At 42.5% G+C, this 21297-nt stretch overlaps 1 protein-coding gene across 1 annotated transcript; it reads right to left on the bottom strand.

Moving 5' to 3' along the window:
* Nucleotides 1-3563: 3563 nt before the first annotated feature.
* MRPS33 (mitochondrial ribosomal protein S33) lies at nucleotides 3564-8356 on the bottom strand. The gene is made up of 3 exons (XM_050324984.1): nucleotides 8232-8356; nucleotides 5647-5906; nucleotides 3564-3931 (listed from the first exon to the last, which is right to left on the bottom strand). Exons 2-3 carry the CDS (start codon nucleotides 5859-5861, stop codon nucleotides 3826-3828), a joined length of 321 nt encoding a protein of 106 aa, XP_050180941.1. The 5' UTR covers nucleotides 5862-5906; nucleotides 8232-8356; the 3' UTR covers nucleotides 3564-3825.
* Between the last annotated feature and the right edge of the window lie 12941 nt (nucleotides 8357-21297).

Raw genomic sequence — 21297 nt, forward strand, 5'->3', positions numbered from 1 at the left:
AAGGCAAGTAAGACAAAGCATTTGTCTAAAACCAAAGAGTAACTCAGGTGCATTTCATATGACCTCTGTAAACTCGGAATGTTGTTTTAACAAGTAGAAAAAACTCTTTCCACATTAGGGGAAACTTTTTTCAAGTTGTCACTTTTCTGAGCGGAGCACATATATTTTAATACACCGGTACCTTTGGCAGAAAGCAAGACTGTGGGTTTTTTACCTTCCATCATTATGAAGTGTGGCCACATGGAAGGGAACTTCTGCCTGTCTGCAGGACTTTCAATACTAAGAGGTTCTGGCAATAGCTGCGTTCCCTATAGGATATATACAGCAACTGGGTCAGCCTGTTTACAAAACAGCTTGTGATCATCACGGCAGCTCTCAGCAGCTATGAATATATCATACCAGAGTCTAATTAAAGCACTGCAAAATAAGGAAGCAGTGGCACTTAATAAAGGTGCTCAGGACTGGGAGGAGGCCGGGGTTTTTACTCTCAGTACTTTGCAGGTCAGCTAACCAGGTTTATTCCGATCAAGAATTAAAACATCCAGCTAAACGTCTGCTGAAGACAGTCAGCTCATACCCTCGGGAAAAGTGTGAATTTTTTAACAAGACACAGCAGTTTGAATGGTGAGAAGAATAGTTGTTAGGGGAAAGCCAAAAATAAAAATCTAATTGAGCTTGGTCATTTGTACATAAAATGGATATGCCACTATACCAGTAGCTGTACAAAGTGTAAGTGTTCCTATCCTTGCCCTTCAGAACATGGCTGGAACTCTACTTTCTCTCCTAAATACACATACTGTGTTAATACCTGGTTAATCCCTGGTGTGATGTTTCAGGATTGACTCCAAATTTGTCTAGACTCTGATTCTGATGCACAAAAAGTAGTCTTCGTCAGGCAATGTCTATTCCTAAATGACAAAGCACAGGTTAGAAAGGAGGTAGGAAAGTGCCTATTTCTATCCCAGCTCTGGAGAGCAGAAGGGTGTATTTTCTGGAACAAAATAGTTATGCTAATGCTACCAGCAAGCAATGGATTATCCTAATACTAGGATATACTCCAATAATGGCTGAGTCATTGTTATTTTATGGTGAAGTTTCAGGCAAAGGAAAACAGCCATTTTTGAGATGACCAAATTCTAGCAGATGAGTACTACAGAAAAAAGATATGAAAAATCAGGCAGGGGAACCTCCCTTGTACTTTACGCTGCTCTTCCAGAAAGGCTGTGGTTTATTTTTTTACTCCATCCACTTTGCTTTTGTTAAGCTGCAGAGAAAAGACGAAAATCAACAATCCAGTCCATTTGTTTCACAGCTGCTTACTTCACAGGCACTTTCTCTGCCTTTTTGCAAACACTGTGGGAAATAACTTCCCAAAGTATGTTCCCAGAGCAATGCTTTGTCTCTAGAGCAGGCTTGCTCTGGCAGGTTGCAGAGAAAGTGGGATCATCATAGCTGAGTAGCCAAGCAAGCCGTTCACTTTCCTGTTCATGATACCCGTAAATAGCTGCGTGGCTTGGAGTCAGCAAGGAAGAACGGATTCACCTCCCAAGCCTAATTATCTAATACTGCACTGCTGAGTCCATGGCTGTGTCCTGCAAGATGACACACTAAGGTGCATAATAGCAGTAAGACTGACTGCTCCCAGGAGATGCTCATCCCTTTAGCAGGCTAAATGCAGATTCCAAAGCACAACCACGGCCAATCACACTAAGTATTTTATATATTGTTGTATGTATACTCGTAACCAGGTCTCCCCCCACGCACAGAGTTTAAGACCATGCATACTTCCTTTACCAGAGTACAACCATAATTCCCATTTTTGATGCATGCACCGCTTTTCATCTCTTGCATGTTTATACCATGAGAGCTTCAAGTGTTTCGCAGGAACAAAAGAGATGCTGTTGATTTTTCATCAGAGTTAAATAGCAGGGAAAACATTTTCATTGATCTGAGAGTTAATTTTAGAGGACATCAAGAGCTGTGCAGAGCTGCTACAGTAGCTCTGCTGAAGAGGTTCAGAACTGGTCTTTCTCTCCACCAAAACAGCCAACTAAGCAACTTCACCCCTCACACCTATAGCCAGAAAGAGTGTCAGGCAGCAGCAACCTTTCTACTTGGATCATTCCCTTTCCTACCTAGTAAGTGACTCCATGCTGCTCTTCTTTCTGAAGGGAAATTCAGTGGAACCAGGCAGCTTCCCCTCAGCTGCACGCACGTGTCCCAGGAACCAAGAACTTCTCAGAGGGCCCAGCACAGGCTCTGGATACTTCACTACCAGACAGGTCACTACCCACACAAAACACGTAATACCAAAATGCCACAAGCACATTACAGTTGAGCAAAAGGTCCAAGTTACTAAAATAATTTTAAATTCAAATAAGGGAGAAACTCACCACTACAGTACAGAGCAGATACGTATTTTGTATTAACTTCAAGAGCATTTTGTTGTCTGGTAGGAACACAGGTGCTGCTTCCTCAACACTGCAGATTTCCTAATATCAGCTTGTCTTAGAGGTTAGAAAAGCAGGTAATACTCAGTAAGGACATTGAACAAGAACTACATAGCTCACTAGAAACACCTTTAACACAATCAGCACTTCAATTAAAGACCTTGGTGAGGTCGAGTTGTTGAGGTGTTACAAATTTATGTAGATCCACCAATTTCAGTGCTCAGACAGATCCCTTCAAATACACTTAAATCTGAACAACTAAACAACAAATTAAACAATTTGGTTTAGAAGTGTCAGTAGGTTTAGTACTGCGCCCTATTTCAGAATGCCTCTGCACAAACCCAAGCATATCCCAAGCTAACTGTGCTCCAACCTTCTGCTTCAGTCACTCCATATCTTCAGTAGCTCTCCTTTACTGCCTCTAGGATGTTCCTCTACACTTATGTGGTCTGGAAATCAAAAGATGCTGTTTCAGGGCACACACAGGCAAGGTGCACACACAGCCAGGCAGAGCAGCACAGCTGCGTTCTGTACTTTCTGTTCCCTGACAGGAGCTGACAGGTAAGAATTGCAGATGTAAGCAATCATTAACATTAGCAACACCAAAGAAGCCTAGTGATAAAACCCCATAGTGAATGCTAATGAAAGTGTTCATCATCTTAGGTAGTATTTCATGCATGTCTTCCAGGCAAAGTAAGTTTCCTGTAATAAAACTATTTTAAATTTCATTATTGCATGTAATAATTTCATTATTTATGGATTTAGTTATTTAATTATTAATTAATATTTCAGCCTCTTCTGTTGCAGTGTCTAATCACTCAGGGTACAATGTAAATGCTGTGGGCAGTCAATGGAGTGATAAGTATTGCCCAGTGAAAAATGCAGAATAACAAATTCTAACAGCAACTTAAAAAAATATAAAATTGCTAAAGCTACCTGAAGTGAGACTCATTAAAACAGGCAAGTTTGACAAGGAGTAGTAGAAGCAGGAATACTTATTTTTTTGTGGCCATAGTGTTGACACTGATACAAGAAAGTAAAACAGACAATGAAAAGCAAACAGACTTCCAGATCAAGAAAAACTGAAGCAGCTACAGGTGGTGTAAAGAAAAACACCGAGCACTTCTTTTTTTATTACTGTTTTTATTACTTGGGTAACAGAGGGTTCTGACAAAATAATGTGCTACAATATACAGTATATTTAAAGCACAGAAATTCAAACCCAATAAAACTTCAAAGACCCAACCTCATTTCCAGGGTGGATTCCACTATTTCACAGTGTGTTTCTTGTGCCCCGCATGCAGCTCACACGCCAAACCCTCTCCAGCTGTTCTCCAGCATTTCCAGAGTAGTTAATTATATTGTTCAAATAGAACTATTTCTTCTTGAGAGCTCTCTTTCCTTCCCCCTTCTTTGGTTTTTCCTTCCCACGGAGCTTTTTCAGTCGCCTCATCTCCTCCTTAAAGTCTTGATGTTCATCCCTAGACGAGGAGGAAAGTAAAGAAGTTTACTCTGTTTCTAGGAATACTGAGGTGTGAAAGCTTCTTTGAAGTATGTGATAATGGAAAAAAAAACCATCAAAACTTTTTTAACCATGAAATCTATACTGAAACTCACTGCAATGTAATTCCTTGTTACTGCGACAGTACCACTGAATGATTTTCTCTGGTACTTTCAAAACTGACAAGGCTTCCCTTTTCAGCAAAAAAAGGTGTGTGCATATTTGTATTATTTCAATTGCATTTATTGATCCACTGTGCTTAAATGAGCAGTAAAATGCAAAAATCAGCAAGAGACAAGAATGAGATTCCCCCCTTCTCGTTTGGCCCAGCAGTCTACAAATAGCACATTGTGTTCCTGTGCTAGATACTAAGTTCAGGTCATCAGCTTCTAAGGAAACAGGGGCATGCTGAGCAGTAATTACAGCCTGTGACACTGCTCTCAGGAGACTTCAAGAATGAGTTATGAAGAAAGCTTGAGTACTGGTAGGATCTTAACAGGAGAATAAAACAGGAAGGAGGATGAAGGGGCCGGCAGAGATAATTAATCCTCAGTAACGATCTAATAAATTCTATTAATCTCTGTCCCTGTATTCTTCAGTGCAAAGCAATTTTCAAAAGTCCTAACTGCATCCTACGTGGCCTAAGATTGCTGCACTGCTATTTTTCTACACAACTTCTCTAAATAGTAACAAAAAGCTTGTGATTTATTATTGGGCCCTGTTAGTCCATAACTCTTCATTACATATTTCTGAGCTGCAAGCCTGACCCTCTACAAGCTCTCTCTGTAGAGAGCAGCTAGAGAAGGAACCTGAGATTAACAAGGGAAGAGTAAGGAACATGGACGTGTCTCTGGGGCTTTCTGTGTAAGCAAACATCTACTCTAGAAAATGTTTGCACACCCACCTAAACCAGGAGCATCCTGGACACAATCCTTGATGGCTAGTGCTGTGATACTAGCAATAGAAATTACTCTAGTTTGACCTCATAGGGTTGGCAGCCTCCCTTTTTAAAGGATTTCTTTAGTGCTACCTGATTGAAGTCAAAGAAATGCATTTGACTCCTGCTGATGTTCTTTAGTGGTGCAAATTTTTTCTGCTAGAGACTGTGGAAATTCATGTGGAAATTAGACAACTGGTTTGGATGAAGCTGGAATTAACAAGGCTATTTAAACAACACTTGAATTTAATTTAACTTTATTTATTTTAAAGGATAAAAAGGCCCTCTGGCCTAACATAGACCTTCCTTCTCTTCTACATTTCACTTATTAGCTGTTGAATGATTGAGGAATATATCATAAGACTGACTCAGTGCAATTTTGGTGTTAACATCACCTCTTCGTAGCACATTCATTTGCCATATTCAGAACTACAGCCCCATCTCCTGTCTATGAGAAAGCTCTCTTCCCTTCCCCACAAAGCCAAAGCAGGAACTATTTCTTACGTAACTGCTTGCCCAAAACTATACCTAAAGTCTTCTGCACAAAAGGTTCCAATTATGGCAAAAGTTAGACAGCAGTCACTTATTTTATGCTCCTTGCCCTCAGTGCAACAATCAAGTGTGCATTTCCATATGCACCACATTGAGAACTAAAACTTTTTTCTCTTTCCCCTTGAGGAAAACAACTGTAAGCGGACTCACAGCCACCCCCTTCCCATCTCCAGTCCTGCTCCCAACCCTGTAAGCCCAGAGAGTACCTGTAGAGACCAAAGTAGCGGAGTTTCTTCATGAGGGCGTAGTAGGTGTTGTGAGGAGGGTACCAGCTGTACACCTCCTTCCGCTTGGCCAAGGGCTGCTCACTGAACAACTTCACCACCTTCATAGATTTTGAGTCAGTCGGCCTGACAACGTCTCCGAATATCTGCGCGCTCAGCCGGGCCATTCGCAGGGCGTAACTGGAAACATTGGACATGTCTCCAGGAAGAGTGGGCACACATAGGCAGACAGACAGACCTTCCTGCGAAAGGAAGCACAAGAGAGCCACGACTCTAAGATGGCTGAGCATCACAGGCTATCCCAGAATTAAGGCAAGCGAAACGACGCGTCGTACACTGATCACACGTTTGAAGTGTCACCTTCCTCGCATGAAATCAGTCTAATCCTTAGTACATGGTTTTGCACACAAAGAACATCAACACCAATTCAGGTACAATTACCAGCCTAACTAGGACACTACAGACAGCAATACTGGCTATAAAAGTACCTCCGCTGAACCACAATTTACCATGGCTAATTTATGAGCAGATGCCACTCGGCTTGCTCAAGACTACCTCTAAACTGCCATCACAGGAACAATTACAGTGTGAGCTCTGCCAAAAATAGCACCTGCTGCAGTACTGCTGACTTCTACACAAGCACAAGGTAAGACACCATCTGAACATATTGAGGAAGCAACCTGGAAGTTTTGCTCATCAAAATTTCTCACCCAACTTAAAACACTGTTATAATCTGTCTAACAAGAATGGCCAACCTAAATAAATCATGTTTCTCTATATGAATCACAGAGATCTTTCCCATCTCAATTCTCTTCCCTTAATCATCTACATCACCTTTTTCTTCATTCTCTTTTCAGTCTCTCACAATAGCCGTTCTTTTTGAGAGGAAAAAAATTTCCCTGTTCTAGATTCTTTTTTCCAAGAAAATCCACCAACAGCTTCCCATTCTCTTTCAGCCATCTCCCACCTAAAGACCTCTGCAACAAAAATGCCCTGAAGACAAAACCATTGTTAATTGTTATCAGGCCACCAGAGACAACAACCACTCTCTTAAAGGAGCGTGAAGAAGGGTTTTCTCTCAGCTTTTCTAATCCTTCCCACTTTTCCATTTCTTTACATCTTCATTCTTTCTTTGCAACATGGATTGTAATAAACAAGAATGAGAACCCCATAATCCTGTATTTTAAGCTGTATGTTGCTTGTACTGTGCCTTTTTGAATAAGTGACGACATAAGTCTCCAGAGGAAAAAAGTGAGGTTTGTTCAAGTGGACTACACTGAGGTTGAAGTTTAAAATTCTTGTTTTAAGAAGTATTGCACAGCTGACTGCAGATGAGCACAAGAAATTAAAGAGCGTGGATAAGAGTAATCAGCAGGACAGTGCTAAGTCCACTTCAGTATGATTAAATGGAGCCTATTGTTTAATAATGCAAATTTGAAGTATTCATAACCTCCCTTACATACACTTGCCCACGGCAGGACCTGATGTACAACTGCGTGCTTTGATTTACTCCTGTTAGTACAGATCTATAAAAGGAAGCAGGAAAAATATGAAGCACGTAATTACAAGTAATCTGTGTCTGAGAGAGAAATGGAAAAATCAACAAAAAGGAAGGCTAAGCATCACAGGCCTCAAGCTAAGGCAGCAGGCCTACTGTGAGGAGGCAGAAGCTCTTCAATGACTGCAGGGCAGCACTTCCACCTGAGCATCTATTACATGGGGCAGTGATCACTAAGTCGTGCTAAACCATCCATTTCAGAACAGCCAGCCCTAATTCCTACATCCAGAGACAAAGCAACAAATTTTCCCCCAAAATCTTCATCACATCACTCTGGAAGTATCATTAGACCCAAGTCAAACAACAGAGCTTGCTTAATCTCTTCTTACTGCAGCCTTAAAGTGAAAGCACCTTTAGCTCCTAAACGATGCAAACCTGTGGTCTGATGAAACCGACCTTCACTTCAGAATCGCTAAAGGAATCTAAACGGCCCAAGCCAACGATGGAGAACTCCACTAATCCTCATCAGACTAAGAATGTTTGAGAGAGAAGAAAGGTGAAGACTACAAACTCCCAAGAGCCAGAGCCATCCAAAGCTTGTTTTAGGGCGATCTCTGATTATGTGAGATGTGACAGAACAGTTTTGTTATCGCCACTTCCAGCGAGGACAATTTCAGGATCGCCCAGTGGTAATTAACACACCGAAACCAAAACCAGCCCCCAGCGCCGCCGCTCCACCTCCTCCCTGCTCCTTCCTCCCACCCAAAGCAAGCTTTCCCGCCCTAGGCTGCTTGTTTTGAATTCCCAATCCACCAGCCTGTCTCACACAGCTTCCTTCTCGCTCGGAACACATGGGGAAAACTTTCTGTTTCCAGAGTGACTCCTGATTTGAACCACGAGCCCGCCGGGAAGAGGAGGCCGCCCCGGGGCACGGAGGTCACCGGAGGCGGGCGCGGAGCATCCTCCAGCCCGAGCCGGTCCCGCTTCCCTCCGGCAGGGCAGCTCCCGGGGACACAGCCCCCGCACCCCGGGGCCCATTTCACCCTTCCCCGGCCCCGGCCCCGCTCACCCGGCAGCGCCCGGGCGGACCCGCGGCCGGCGCGGAGCGATGATGCCGAGGGGCGGTCCGTGATGCCGAGGGGCGGTCCGTGATGCCGAGGGGGCGGTCGGTGATGCCGAGGGGCGGTCCGTGATGCCGAGGGGCGGTCGGTGATGCTAAGGGGGCGGTCCGTGATGCCGAGGGGCGGTCCGTGATGCCGAGGGGCGGTGCGGGAGGGTGACGTGCGGGGAGAGGCGGGATCGTCCCCGCTCCGGTCCCGCCTGCCGGGGCCGATCCGCCTCCTCTTTCCCCGCAATGAGTGACGGCGTGTCAGGTGCTGAGCCCCATCGTCATAGAATCATAGAATATCCTGAGTTGGAAGAGACTTTCAAGGGTCGTCGAGTCCAACTCCTGGCTCCGCACAGGACAACCCAAAGCATCACCCCATAAGAGGGATACGCCCTCCTATGTTAACAGACGTCTGCAGATATTGTCAGGAACATTTCCATTGTGTCTTTCTCTCTTTTTCTTTTTCCTGTTATAAGCAGCTTTGGAGTTATATGCTTAAATCTAATCATGAAATCAGCAGATATTCTCATTAGATGCTGATGACAAATCTACATACAGCCTTATTCTTTCCTTTTGCCAGGGAAGGTTGGTGTGAGATGTCCACGCAGTCAGCAGTCAGCAGTGAGAATGTCTGTCTGGGTTAATATAACAAAAACAAGTTGGTTTTACTCTCGGGAGAAGGTATGGGTTTACACGAAGGGCTGAAAGCCAGGTGTCTTCACTCACAGCCTTGACCAGGCTGCAAACTGGGACAACCGTTGTCAAAATCCAGCTTCACTGAAAGGTGGTGAAAGAAAGAGTTTGGGAGCCACAAATGTCTCTCTGTCATTCATTGTGGCTCCAAACCACACAGAGAAATTGTTTCTCTACTCCAAAATTAGGGTACCTGTCTCCTGTGCTCCTTGCCAGTCCTTAGACTCATAACATTTGCTTCCCTCTGCCTTCTTTTTTTTCAAGGATGGATATTCAGCTGCTTAAATATATCTGCTTTGGCAAATCCACCTGCACAATCTCAGTCTTTCAGCACAAGTGTCGTCTTGGTCTCTGGTCACTGACCCTCGTGACCCCAAACCTGGAGTGGAGCAGGTGTGTGCCCAGGGTAGCCCCTGAGACTTGGGGCTGGGCACCTGACCCTGCTAACGCTTCCCCCCGCCGCCCCTTCGGCCACTGCCAGTCCCACATCACGTGAGCTTTCCCTGTGCTCGGTTTATGCTAATTTTTAATCAGTGCCAGGAGGTGCTAAATCAGACCCTGTGCAAACACCTGAGTAAATGACAATTATGTGATTGCATTTAAACGTGTAATGCCATTGAAGGAGGAAGCCGGGTTTGTCTGGCTGGGCCTGTTTTCTAGAAGAGCAGATTCTGCTCAGCATTGAAGACATTGTTATTCCGTCGTCCTTCCTTGATTAATTTTCGGTCACCTTTTCCATGCTCGTCACGAGCAGAGCAGCCTCATGGCCTGGGCACCCCAGTCACCTTTCTTGTCCTTTTTGAATATTGGCACGATCCTCTGCAATTTCCTTTATATTCCTGATCTAGTGGAAGATGTCCCTGCCCATGGGAGGGAGGGGTTAGAACTAGGTGATCTTTAAGGTCCCTTTCAACCCAAGCCTTTCTATAATTATTAAGAATTATCATTTATGGGATTTCTTTAGCCAGTTATTCAAAGACTGTCATATAAAAGTTCTCTAGATATCCTAATTTTAAAATGTTAGCTCTAGTAGAAATTGCTTTCTATTTTCATTACTGACTAATGGACTGAAAAGTTCTTCTTTCCTTTTTTTTTTTTCCCCACTAGATAAGAAAAGTGCCTTTTTCTAAGAAGGGAATGTATGTTTTTAACATTTCTACCACTTCTATGCTGTTCTACCATCTCTATTTAGACACACCTTGACACTGTTGCACTCCCCATTTTACTGTCTGTAATCACTTTTCTGTAGTCTTCATTTTCTGTAGGAACAGAACATTTTTCCCCCTATATTTTGGCGTTTCCATGTTGTTCTATACTATGCTTTTAGCTTCTGAGCGTTTCCTTCACCCTACTGCTGAGACAAAATTGTCCTTCAGCCAAATTTGGCCATTTTGTTAAATAAGCAATCATGACTTTACGGAGTGAGATCATATGTACTCTCATTTACATTTCTATCTCTATTTTTGAATCGTAATTTTCGCATCATTCCTCCCATCTTGATGGGGATAATCTTTCTGAAGCATCTCTGTGTGTGTATCAGTCCCTGACTGGGACTGTCCTTTTTCCTTGTTATACCAACTGTCCTTGTTATAATCAAATTGTGATAGCTGACTCCTAAGCAACCACCACTTTTTTGTTCCATGATTAAGTAGTTTAAACATTTTGAGTTCAAAAATACTTCTTCCATATAGACTGGAATAACTTCTGTCATGGAAAATAAGTTTTAGAAAATCTGATGAGACATGGCTGCCGGCTATTTGGGGCATTTTCCTCACACAGTTCCAAACACTTCTTGTACATTGGAGGGATCAGCCTGATTCTCTGCAGCCATCTCTGCTCCCTTCCACCCCTCCTCAATAGCATTAATTGGAACAAGTTACTACCTGCATCTCTAAAAGACTGCTGATGGTTTCATACATAGTTACCTTCTCAATCTTCAAATTTCTTTGTTTGTTCAAAAGGATTGGGGTAAAATATTATAAGATTCCATTTTGCCTTTTCCAGTAATTACATCGGTTTGATCTTGTTTCTCCTCATCAGTGAAAATATCCAGTTCTTCTTGCATGTTACCCAAACTCTGAAAACTGGCATATAGACCACTGAAGAGCATTTTCCTCTTTCTCTCAAAGTAGGATTCTGGTTCCATTTCAGGTTTTTTGGTGTTTTTTGTTTTGGTTTTTGTTTGTTTTGTTTTGTTTGTGGTTTGTGGTTTTGGTTTTGTTTTTCTTTGTTTTGCTTTGGTGTGGGTTTTTGTTTGTTTGAGGTTTTTCAGCTTTGTCACCCCGGGATCTGATGGTCGAAGTTATCTCTGCTGAGTGTCAGCGCAGAGACATTTAGTGGCTTAGGTTGGTGTAAGAATTACAGCTGTTCCTGATTAGGACAGTGGGCAAACCGACTTTCTCCCTCATAGTTACACATCACAGGTCAGGATCAGTAGGAAGGAGTCACAGAATCACGGAATCATTTAGGTTGTAAAAGATCTCTAAGCCACAATACAAATGTTTTCCCTTCAGAGACCCAGTGTTGCTGCCTATACCTTCAGGCTCCAGCATGGCTCTTTCAGAGTGATGAAAGCACACACGTGAACAAGTCTACACTGGTTAGTTTCTTCTGCAGTTTTTAATCTGAAATCAGTTGTTTCTGCTGTCAGACATTGCTATTACTAAATCAAAGTAAAAAAGTGCACTCACAAGAACCTATTTATGTCACTGTATCACTGTTGTTGCTGTGGTTATGAGGAGAATTGCTTGCAGAGCACTCAGCCAGGGTTAGCGTGCCAGTAAGGCAGCGTACAGACACTCAGGATGGAATATCGAGGTCGCAACAGTCAACAAAGTGACAACTCAACACATCTGCAAATCTGCAGAGGCAGAGCATGGTCTGCTTTGCAATCCACATGGCCAAAATGGTCTTTCTTCCCTCGTATGGACCAGTGTCTCCCTGTATTCTGCTGGGGAGTTCAAGCTCACTGGGTGATGGGGTTCATCATGGAGGACACTGTCCAAGTCACTCTCTCTGAGATGATGCTTGTGGTGAGAACAGGTTAGACAGGCCAGTCTGGCTGCCTGGCAGTGCTGTAACATGCACCCCTGGGAGCAATTACCATCAGAGATGTGTGTACTGGTGGCTGCACTCCTGGTTTAGTTTGCTAGTGCTTAACATTCAGGTCAGCAGCTGAACTGCTCTCTCTTCTTCTTCCAGGGAATAGAAGGAAACAGCAGAAGCTGACAACAGGAATGGGTTTGTGATGAGCTGAATTCTATGGACATGTTGTTAGATCCTCCTGAGCTTTTTGTTGTAAACAGAGCAAAGTGTTTGGACTTTTTAGCAATTATTTAGAAGAAAATCAGTGACAGACAGGTGAGTGAAAAAGGTGAAACCCTGAAAAAGAAGTCAAAAGACAGTGAATTGACATGATGCTAGAAGACAACATGGGCATTCTCTGCACAGGGACTGTTGTGAAGGAAAGACATGAGCGGAATGGAGAGACATTCATGAAGCACATGAATGCAAAGCAGCAAGAAAAAAGAGAAAGAGACCTCTTGATAAACTACAAGAAAGATCTTTTCACAAACAGTTGGCAGTAATTTGGTCTGGAATTATTTTATTCGATCAACAATGATCTGGAATTAATTATCTGGTTAATTCCTCTTGTGTATGTATTTTAGTTTTAACTGAATGTTAAACAGCTTTAAGGCAAAATTTTGACAAAATGCGACACTTGAGCCACTGTGAGTTTGTCCTGAGAAGGCAAAGGTATACCCAAGAAATAAAAAAAAGATCAGGGTGCCAGCTTGCTCGTTGGTGCTTGTTTATTGACATTTACAAGGAAAAAAGAGTCTGAACTTGTATCAGTTGATCTTGGAAATGAGGTTCCTCTATGACACAATGATCGACTTCACTCCAAAGTTTATTCTGAGAACTATCAAGCTGTAAGATGATCTCTTGTTATAACATTTTCTTGTTATAAATATTGACATGAGGGAATAAAATCATCTTCAACTGAGTGAAGCAGAAGGACCCTCTGAGCATTTGGTAAAACGGCATTGGCTAAAGATGTGTTTAGAAATCATTTGTTATTAATTCTTTATGTGATCATGATTAATTGGCAAACGTCAGCTGTATATTGTTGTGCAGCGATTCATGTTGAGCCATGGAGACAACTGCAATGCAAAACCCTCTGGAGAGAATGTGTAGTATTAAGAGGCTGACAGGCTTTGGGTGGGCATTTGAAGGATATTTTGACTTTAAAATGACTCGTCAAACTCATGCCACAGAGTGAAATCTACCAAGATGTAGCTATTAAATACTGCCGCTCCAGCTATCTAACACTGGAAACACTTGGGAGGGAGATGCAGCATTAAAGAAAAGTAGAAATTATTTTTCAAAGCCAGTTGGCATCTTGAGTTTATTGCTTTCCCCAACAGCCAGGCTGTTGAGGCAGCCTTCCTGCCTCCTGGGGAAAGGGAGAAAGTGCTTTTCCTCTTTCACACGATACCCTCGGACTGATGCCTGAAACGATATTGACAGTTCTCCATTTTTAATGGACGATGAGCTGTTCAGCATAGCAGGGGGTGCACGAAGCTGAACAGGCAAGTGATGGAGGATGCTGTAAATCTCCCCACATTTACATGTTTGTCATTGAGACTGACTAATTTGTAGTTCAACAAGATGTCAGAATAAATGATCAGTGATAGATTTAAATGAAGTACTTAAGACTGAAGAGAAGGAATATTTCTTAGTGGTTAGATCAAGGGACTGGGAATGAGAATTGTTGAATCTTGGGTTTTTTTGCAGCTCCATTACTAACTCACTGGATGACCTTAAGCAAGTTAATTAACCTATCTGCCATTTCATCCCTCTGTAAACTGGGGATAATAACGTCTGCTTCAGAAATGCTTTGTGAAGAATAATTGATTCTTAGAAAATGCTTCAGCTTCCCCTAGTGAAAAACATGTTACAGAAGTCAAGTATTGTTGTTACTTTACCAGCAACATGCACATAAAACTTTTAAAGGCAACAGTAACAAAGACGCATCTGTCTTGGCTGGAAAAAAGTATTGCTGGGGGATGAAGGGGGAGGAAAGAAAGGAAAAATATTAAAATAATGGAGTCAGCGAAAAGAGAAGAAATAATGGAGACATCTGTCTCACTGCTGATAAAAGCTCCTGTAGTTTCTCTTCCATCATTCCTTGCAGCAATTGTCTGAAAGGACATCCACCAAGGTTTTCAAATGGGGTCAAAACAGCTGTTTATCTCTAACTCTACATGACCAGGTGTAAAAACGAAGTACAAATAAAAATGTTCCAGCAATAGAATTTTCAGACCAACATCAATCTCTTAAACAGAAAATCCAAGGAGACTCGTTGGGTCTGTTTGAGTTCACATTCCTGTTTCATCCAGCTGAACTCTTTTCAAGATGCTGTCTTGGATACAGACCTCTTGGGTTTGTGAGCTGTTGGCTCCCTTGAGTTGATCTCTGTGGTGCATTCCAATGGAGATTTCTCTCCACGTTTTCCTGGTTTAGGAAATCTTAACCAATGCTGAGCACAGGATAAATCATAAAACCTTTGGGAGCACTCTGGATAGCCACTCTGACCGTGTCGATTTGTAAGTCAGCAGATTTTCCGAGCTCTGGCTGAACTCCCAGGTTCCCAGTCATTTCAGCGGTGCTCTTTGTAGACCTAACCATCACTGATCAACCTTTCCCCCTCATATTATAGTCTTTTGAAGGCAGAGTCATGGAAACAGGTAATTTTTTTGGTTTTAGTTTGGAGTTCTTCGCTCCAGTCCTGGTGGGTGACATGAAGGTGCTGGCAATTATGTCAGGGTAGCCCAATCTGTGCTTACATCCAGGTGCAGAATCCAGCATTTCCCCTCATTGAACTTCATATGCTTGGTGACTGCCCAGTCCTCTAGTTTGTGGAGGTCTCTCTGCAGGGCCTCCCTGCCTTCCAGGGAGTCAACAACTCCTCCCAGTTTTGTGTAGTCTGCAAAATTGCTTAGCATCCCTTTCAGTGTTGACAGAAGAAGAGCAATCTTTAAGCAGCTGCTCCCTTCTCTTACAAAATGAGCACCAGTAGCATGAAATGTACAGATTTTCTTTCCTTCTCTTTCTTTCATTCTTGGTTAAGACTGACAAACCAATGGCAATTGCATGGAAACCAGGTCTTCTTGCTTAGGCATTCAGTTCTTCCTGCTGTGTGTGCCCCATCTGGAGCTCTAATCCTCTTTTTGTGATATAATCAAATCCTCAACAACCAATTGTGATTGCACAGTGATAAAGCTTGAGGTGGGGAAATGAACTGCACAAATGGATGAATTCTGAAGAACCAACTACTTTATTTGGATGCAAATAATGAAGAGAAGTAAATGCAAAACTGTTGAGGGTAGAAGCATACTTGTGTCTAAATAGACAGTTTATCATCCTAGATGTCAGCTGCTATTACAGAGGCACACAATATATATGTATACAATTTTTTTTATTTTTTTTTTTAAATTTAAATGAATCTACTCTGCTGGGACTTCACAGCCAAATGAAATAGATGAAGACTGAGGTCTTCTGAGTCATGCTCCAAAATGAAGCAGTGCTTTTAGAGAACACAGTTTTTCTAAGCAGGTGCTATTTTTGATTTTGCTTATTGGTTTTCTTTCCAGTTCCTTACATCGTGATTTCTTATCATCTATGCATTATGATTTTTAACTAATCCTTGCTCTTCTTTTGTGACTAAAAGAAGCAACAAATTGAACTGGCAGCTGAGATCCAGTCATGGATGTGATACACTCGCTACAAAACACCATGTTATCGGTCTACAGAGGCTGTGGCTCTGTCTTTCAGTGGATTAGTTCACAAAGCACTGCTGATAGAAACCATGTCCAAAAGTCTTTCAGGGAATGAACGACGTGTTCTGGAATCTGTCAGAAGTTTAGGTAAGGTTGTATAGTGTGACTTGCCATGTCAAGCAAAGTGGCAGTGCTGCAGATATTAGACTGCCTATATGAACTCCATATTGATGCAGTACAGCAAAATCAGAATTATTCAGGCTTTAATATATTGAAGATCAATGTGTTAGATGTAGCTTTTAGAATAAAAGTCACTTCTTACCAAATATGTTTATTATTGGCAGCCAGAAGTCTGAGTTTTTGCTCTCAGGCATTACTCTTTGGCCCTGATATCTCATCTCTGCCATCCTGGATTCTACTTGCTATTTCTATAAAAGTCACAAGATCTATGAATTTTAATGAAGTAATATCTCCTGTTTTCAGCTGAGCCCAGTGACGGTGATGTCGGAGAGCCATCTTCCTTTTGTAGCGGGCTTTAGGCAGCAAGAAACCTCGCTGTGCAACTCCTGCATTCAGAGCAATGTCACCTTCATCACTGCAGCAGGCAACGGGTTTTTCCTGCAGCAGGATTTAGGTAGGAGGCTGGGCTTGATGCATCTGTAAGGTAAAACTGGGGGAGCACAGAGGGGCTTGTGTGAAATAGCAGTCCTCTTAGCAAAGCTTTGGGGAAAACAGGTCTGTTCCTGTGAAACCTCGTCCAGCTCAGAGGAGAAGCTGTAGAATATGAAGATGTTGACCACCAAGCTGTCAAGACAATAAACAGGACACAACAGAGTGGCTGCTGTGACCACAGAGTGCACCAGGTTGGAGCTGAATCTCTGCTTGTGAGAGCCAGGGCTAAGATGTCTTCTCTACTGTAGGGAGATGAATTTGAAAGAGCCCCGAGGGCTGAATATTGCCCTTGTGCTTTGGTTGGGTTGTCTCCAAGCAGAACTTTCTCCTTCATTGGAGGCTTACACATGCACAGCTTAGGCCTTTTCTTTTTCTTAAATATCTTCTTGTTGCTCCTCTGGCATTGGAGGCACTTGAGTGTTTACTCAGGACAGGGACAGGGCTGGCTTTCCCGAGTTTCTTGTTTTAGTACTCAACATGTTAAATGCAGCATGATTTACATTCTACCAACCTGTCGAAAAAACTAGAACTGGTGGCACCACCTTCAAAGGTGGAGCAATAGCTGCCAAGTCACTCTGCAGATTACCACAGTGCCCATGAACACAGGGTCTGTGTGGAGGCAGTGCAGCCGTGCAGGGACAATGCCTTCAGCAGACTAAGTTTGCCTAACAGGCCTTGTTTTCAGTAGCTTCTAGCTCTGCTGAACTTTAACTGCTTGGACTGATGTTTTCCAGCCATGATGTCCATGTTGGGCAGCTGGGGCAAAGGTCGAGTTTAAAGTTATTTCATCCTTGTTTTGCCTGAGCTTAAAACTATTCTTGGAGAGGTTCTCGTGAGAAGCAGAGGTTATCATACATAGCTGTGTGCACAGTGTAGCCTTAGGTTGTTAACAATGATGCAGTTTTGACAGCTGACAGCTAAATAATAGGGTAAGTTTTCACAGGGGGAAGCAATTTTAGTGGAAAGCCACCAGTCTTTTGTTTCATTTTGTCTTTGGAAAAAAAAACCATATTATACTGTGGTTCTTCTTAGCTGGTTACTCTTTTACCAGTCTCTGTGTGAGGCCATTTAGTGTTGGCCATTCCCTCAGCTTTATTGAAAAAGATGATATAGGACTGCTCACCTTCCTGTCTTCCTGCTTTCTGCTCAGCAATTCGTTTTTGCTTCCTCCCAAAATAAATCTGTTCTTTTGATGCTACACTCCATTCAGCTCCTGACCCCCTGATCAATTCTGTCTCACCTCGTGTGCACTTCCTCTGTTCATCACAACTTCAGGTCACGAAATCAAGACTCTTAGAAAACACCAGAATAAAGATTGCCCATGGATTGCCATTCACTTGTGTCCTGTGGTCATGAAGTAAGATACATGAGCACATCCTACTTTCTGCCCAGATTCTGTTTCCATTCATGGTAGATGACAGATGAACCAGGACTTTGTGGTCCTGAAATGGTGGCTGTTTGGCAGAGAGTTTGGAGGCTGTGTAGTGAGTCTAGGAGATGAATACAGGTAGGAAAAATCATGGTCACATGGTGTGTATGCATTTGAATTGAACTTGAAAATTGGATTTTGTTTCACCCTTCGTAAGAGTTGCTGTTATGAAGCCAGGTGACTAAAAAAATTACATTCTTCCCAACTTCTGTCCAGGTGAATCCAGTTTCAGTCACCCATGCATTACTCTGTGAAAATACTGCCCACTGTGTCTAGAGCCAAGGTGACTGGGAGCTGTTCTCTGAGGAAGGAAGGTGCTAAGTACTCTGGAAGTTTGATTCTAAGCTCCTTTAATGGAACGCCCAAAATACACTGACACGTTTGGAAATATTGGCTTTTATCTCTGTTCCTCAGCAGAGAGCTGTGAAGATAAACTCACTGATGATTGTAAAAAAACCCCAACTCTCCAACACTACGATTAGAGCACCACTATAGAAAAGCCCGTGAGGAAATTAATCATTCTGTATGCAAAGCGAGATCTGGATGCTCTGCAGTAAACAGTGCATGCACCAAACATTGGATGATAAGGATATGAGAAAATGTGAATAGTGTTCATTAAGTGAGCAGCATCCATCCTTTGCACTGCAAAAAGCAGGAGACCCATGGAAACAAAAATCATGTTATTAAAGATTGTATCTTAATGTGTTTGCATGCGAGGCGAATTAATGTTGCATGGGTGATCTTAAATCTGATATTCACTAACTTGTTTAACTTTGAAATCCAAATGTTTGTTTTTTGGGTGTTTTTTTGTTTTGTTTTTTTTTTGTTTTGTTTGTTTGTTTTGTTTTGGGGGTTTTTTGTGTGTTTTTTTTTTTTTTTTTTTTTTTTTTTTAAGAGATCAAAACAAATCTCTTTTGGGAGTTACCAGTAGGGAGAGCGGAAGGTGTCCAGCTAGGTGCTGGTGTGGGCAGCTAGATCCTAATGTGATACAGATAAACACGAGTGTGTAGACAGCTGTCTGCCTAATCTCTGTGTATGTGTGTGTGTGTGTGTGTGTGTATGGCCAGCCAGTGTTTATGCAGCTGGCTGATGTTTACCTCTGCAAATGTCTTTTTCCATTAAAAAAAAATAAAAATAGAAGGGACATTAATAGGTGGTTAACTCACGGGGGGTTAGATGACAAAGTTTTTATATGTTGGTGTTTTTTTTGGTTCTTATCTGCCTTTATAGAGCCTCTGCTTGGCTCCAAGTCACCTGAACACCCAAAATCTGTTTGACTGGTGGGTCAAGTGCTTGTGGGAGTTATCATAAGATGCTTCCATGGCAGCATCTTTTACGTCTATGTTAATAGAAGGGCAGGCATGCTGAGAATTCCCCTACACCAGTAGCCAAGGTGCATTGGAATGATAAAAAATATTAGTAGATATAATTTGTTATATCTGTGTTTGGTTTGATTACTGTCTTGTATTTGAAATCCTGTAATTAGAGCTGCAAACTGCCTCCAGAGCCAGTGCTGCTCCAGGTAATGCAACACTAGTACGAGTTCCTATGTCTTCAGTAGGTGGTTCATTACAAAGGATGAAGGCTGGAGCCCATGTAAATTAAACGTCACCTTCCAAGAGGTGAAGATGACAGAGAGAGCAGGGAAATACTGAGGATCCTCTCTCCCTGTTGAATAACTGAACTGGCAGTACAGATCCCGGGGAATGGGCAGCTCAATCCCCTCCCCCACTAGATGGCACTGAATTCTTTTTCTTTAAAAAAAAAAAAAAAAAAAAAAAAGGAGGAAGAAGAAGAATATGGTGGAGGTCATTTTGATGTTTAAAAAACCCCACAAACCATCAACAAAAAAACACAACACAACAAAACAAAACAAAACACCACAAAAAAACCGTGAAGAAGAGCAAATTGCAATTGGTTGTCCATTAACTTTGCCCTTCCCCCCTTCTAGCCCAAGACCCCACCTCTGTGTAGCTTGGTACAGGCGCTCGCTTTGCTTTTGTGTCTGGAGCTTTCCTGAGAGGCGGCGGGCGCTGGTCGCTGGAGGATGCTGAGGAGCGCGGAAACAATCCCGGGAGGGAGTGGAGAGGAGACTGGCCCCATCTGTAAGATAACGTCCGTAGTGAGGTGTAGCAGGCAGCGCAGGGCTTGTCACAAGGAATTGGCTCTGAACAGACTCACTGGGCGCCGGTTCTCTGCCCCACGCCTTCAGACATTTTTCTGTGCACGTTTTGCTGTGCTTCAGCTTTGCCTCTGGATCACTGAAACCGTAACCTGCAGAAAAGAAAGCCTCAGCTTTTACCAAAACTGCATTTTCACTCCCTGATTGATTTAAGACCAATGAATTAGCTCCCTTTGCCGAGATGCCCTTAATTCACTGTCGGGAGCGGTTTCCGTGTAGCTCAAGTGTGCATGCAGGGATTTTTTTTTTTTTTTTTAATGTCTTTCTTTCAGCTTACATTCATCTGAAGATCGACAAGGATTGTTTTTTTCCCCCACCCTTTGGTGAGGCGGAGGTGGGGTGGGAGGAAGAGAATTTAATAATGATCTGTTTGTGCTGAGAAGGGGCTGCCTGCAATAATCCTGGGAAAAGACAGAGGAAAGGTTCCCAATGCCTACGGCAAGCAATATTCTGCCCCTCCTGAAAAGAAGGGAATAATGATGATAAGGGAGAAAAAATTTATTTTTTAGATTTAAAGTGGAGTTCACCTGAAATCCAACAATTTCTCCTACAGTTAAATATTTAAGGTGACTTGCAGGAGGATGTAGACTGCCATCTGATAAAGCTACATATGCAAGCAAAAAAAAAAAAAAAGGCGTAGAAACTGCCATTGAAATTCATTTTCAGAGGAAAAGATAAAACCTGGAACTACATGCCAATTTTTGGCTTTCAAATCCCTGTTAAAGAATGAGAAGAGGGAACAAGTTTGGCTCCTCCAGGTACAAAGTCCCCCTGCCCCAAACTGTCTTACTGCCTTGGGGTGTGATGGGAAAACCTGGCACCTGGACCTCCCTGGGTCCAACCAAATCTTGGCTCTTTGGGCTGTAATCCTAATGTTTAATTAGAAAAGAAATGTAGGTGTGATTACATGATATTATTTTCCCATCCCTGAATGTATCTTTGGCCAGTATCATGAGAAAAACAGCTCTAGTAGCTGGATCCTCCATTTTGCTCCTAGCCCCAGTCTCCCAGTCCTGTGTAAACTGGATATTTAGACAGAAAACAGTTTTGTTTTCCTGTTCACTCTAAATAGAGAGTAAATATAGCAGAGTTTGGTGCTTAAATGGAAAAACCAACAATCAACCAAAAAATACGGTTGGTAAAATTAGGTTTGTTCCCCGTTCTCATCCTTCAGCTTGAGACTTGATGCTAAAAATTGACAAAGAAATCCAGGTGCACTCTCATCTCTGTGTGGGTGCAATACCAGAAGCCTGTTTGTCATCTTCTTAG

This window comes from Myiozetetes cayanensis, unplaced genomic scaffold (genome assembly GCF_022539395.1).
Source record: "Myiozetetes cayanensis isolate MyiCay16 unplaced genomic scaffold, myiCay2020 scf3, whole genome shotgun sequence".
NCBI lineage: Eukaryota > Metazoa > Chordata > Aves > Passeriformes > Tyrannidae > Myiozetetes > Myiozetetes cayanensis.

Bases quoted from the DNA above. Each gene is read 5' to 3' on its own strand.
- MRPS33 (XM_050324984.1), bottom strand. From the start codon at position 5,861: ATGTCCAATGTTTCCAGTTACGCCCTGCGAATGGCCCGGCTGAGCGCG. The intron at 3,932-5,646 runs GTACTCTCTGGG...CTCCTCGTCTAG, and splicing joins CGCTACTTTGGTCTCTACAG to GGATGAACATCAAGACTTTA.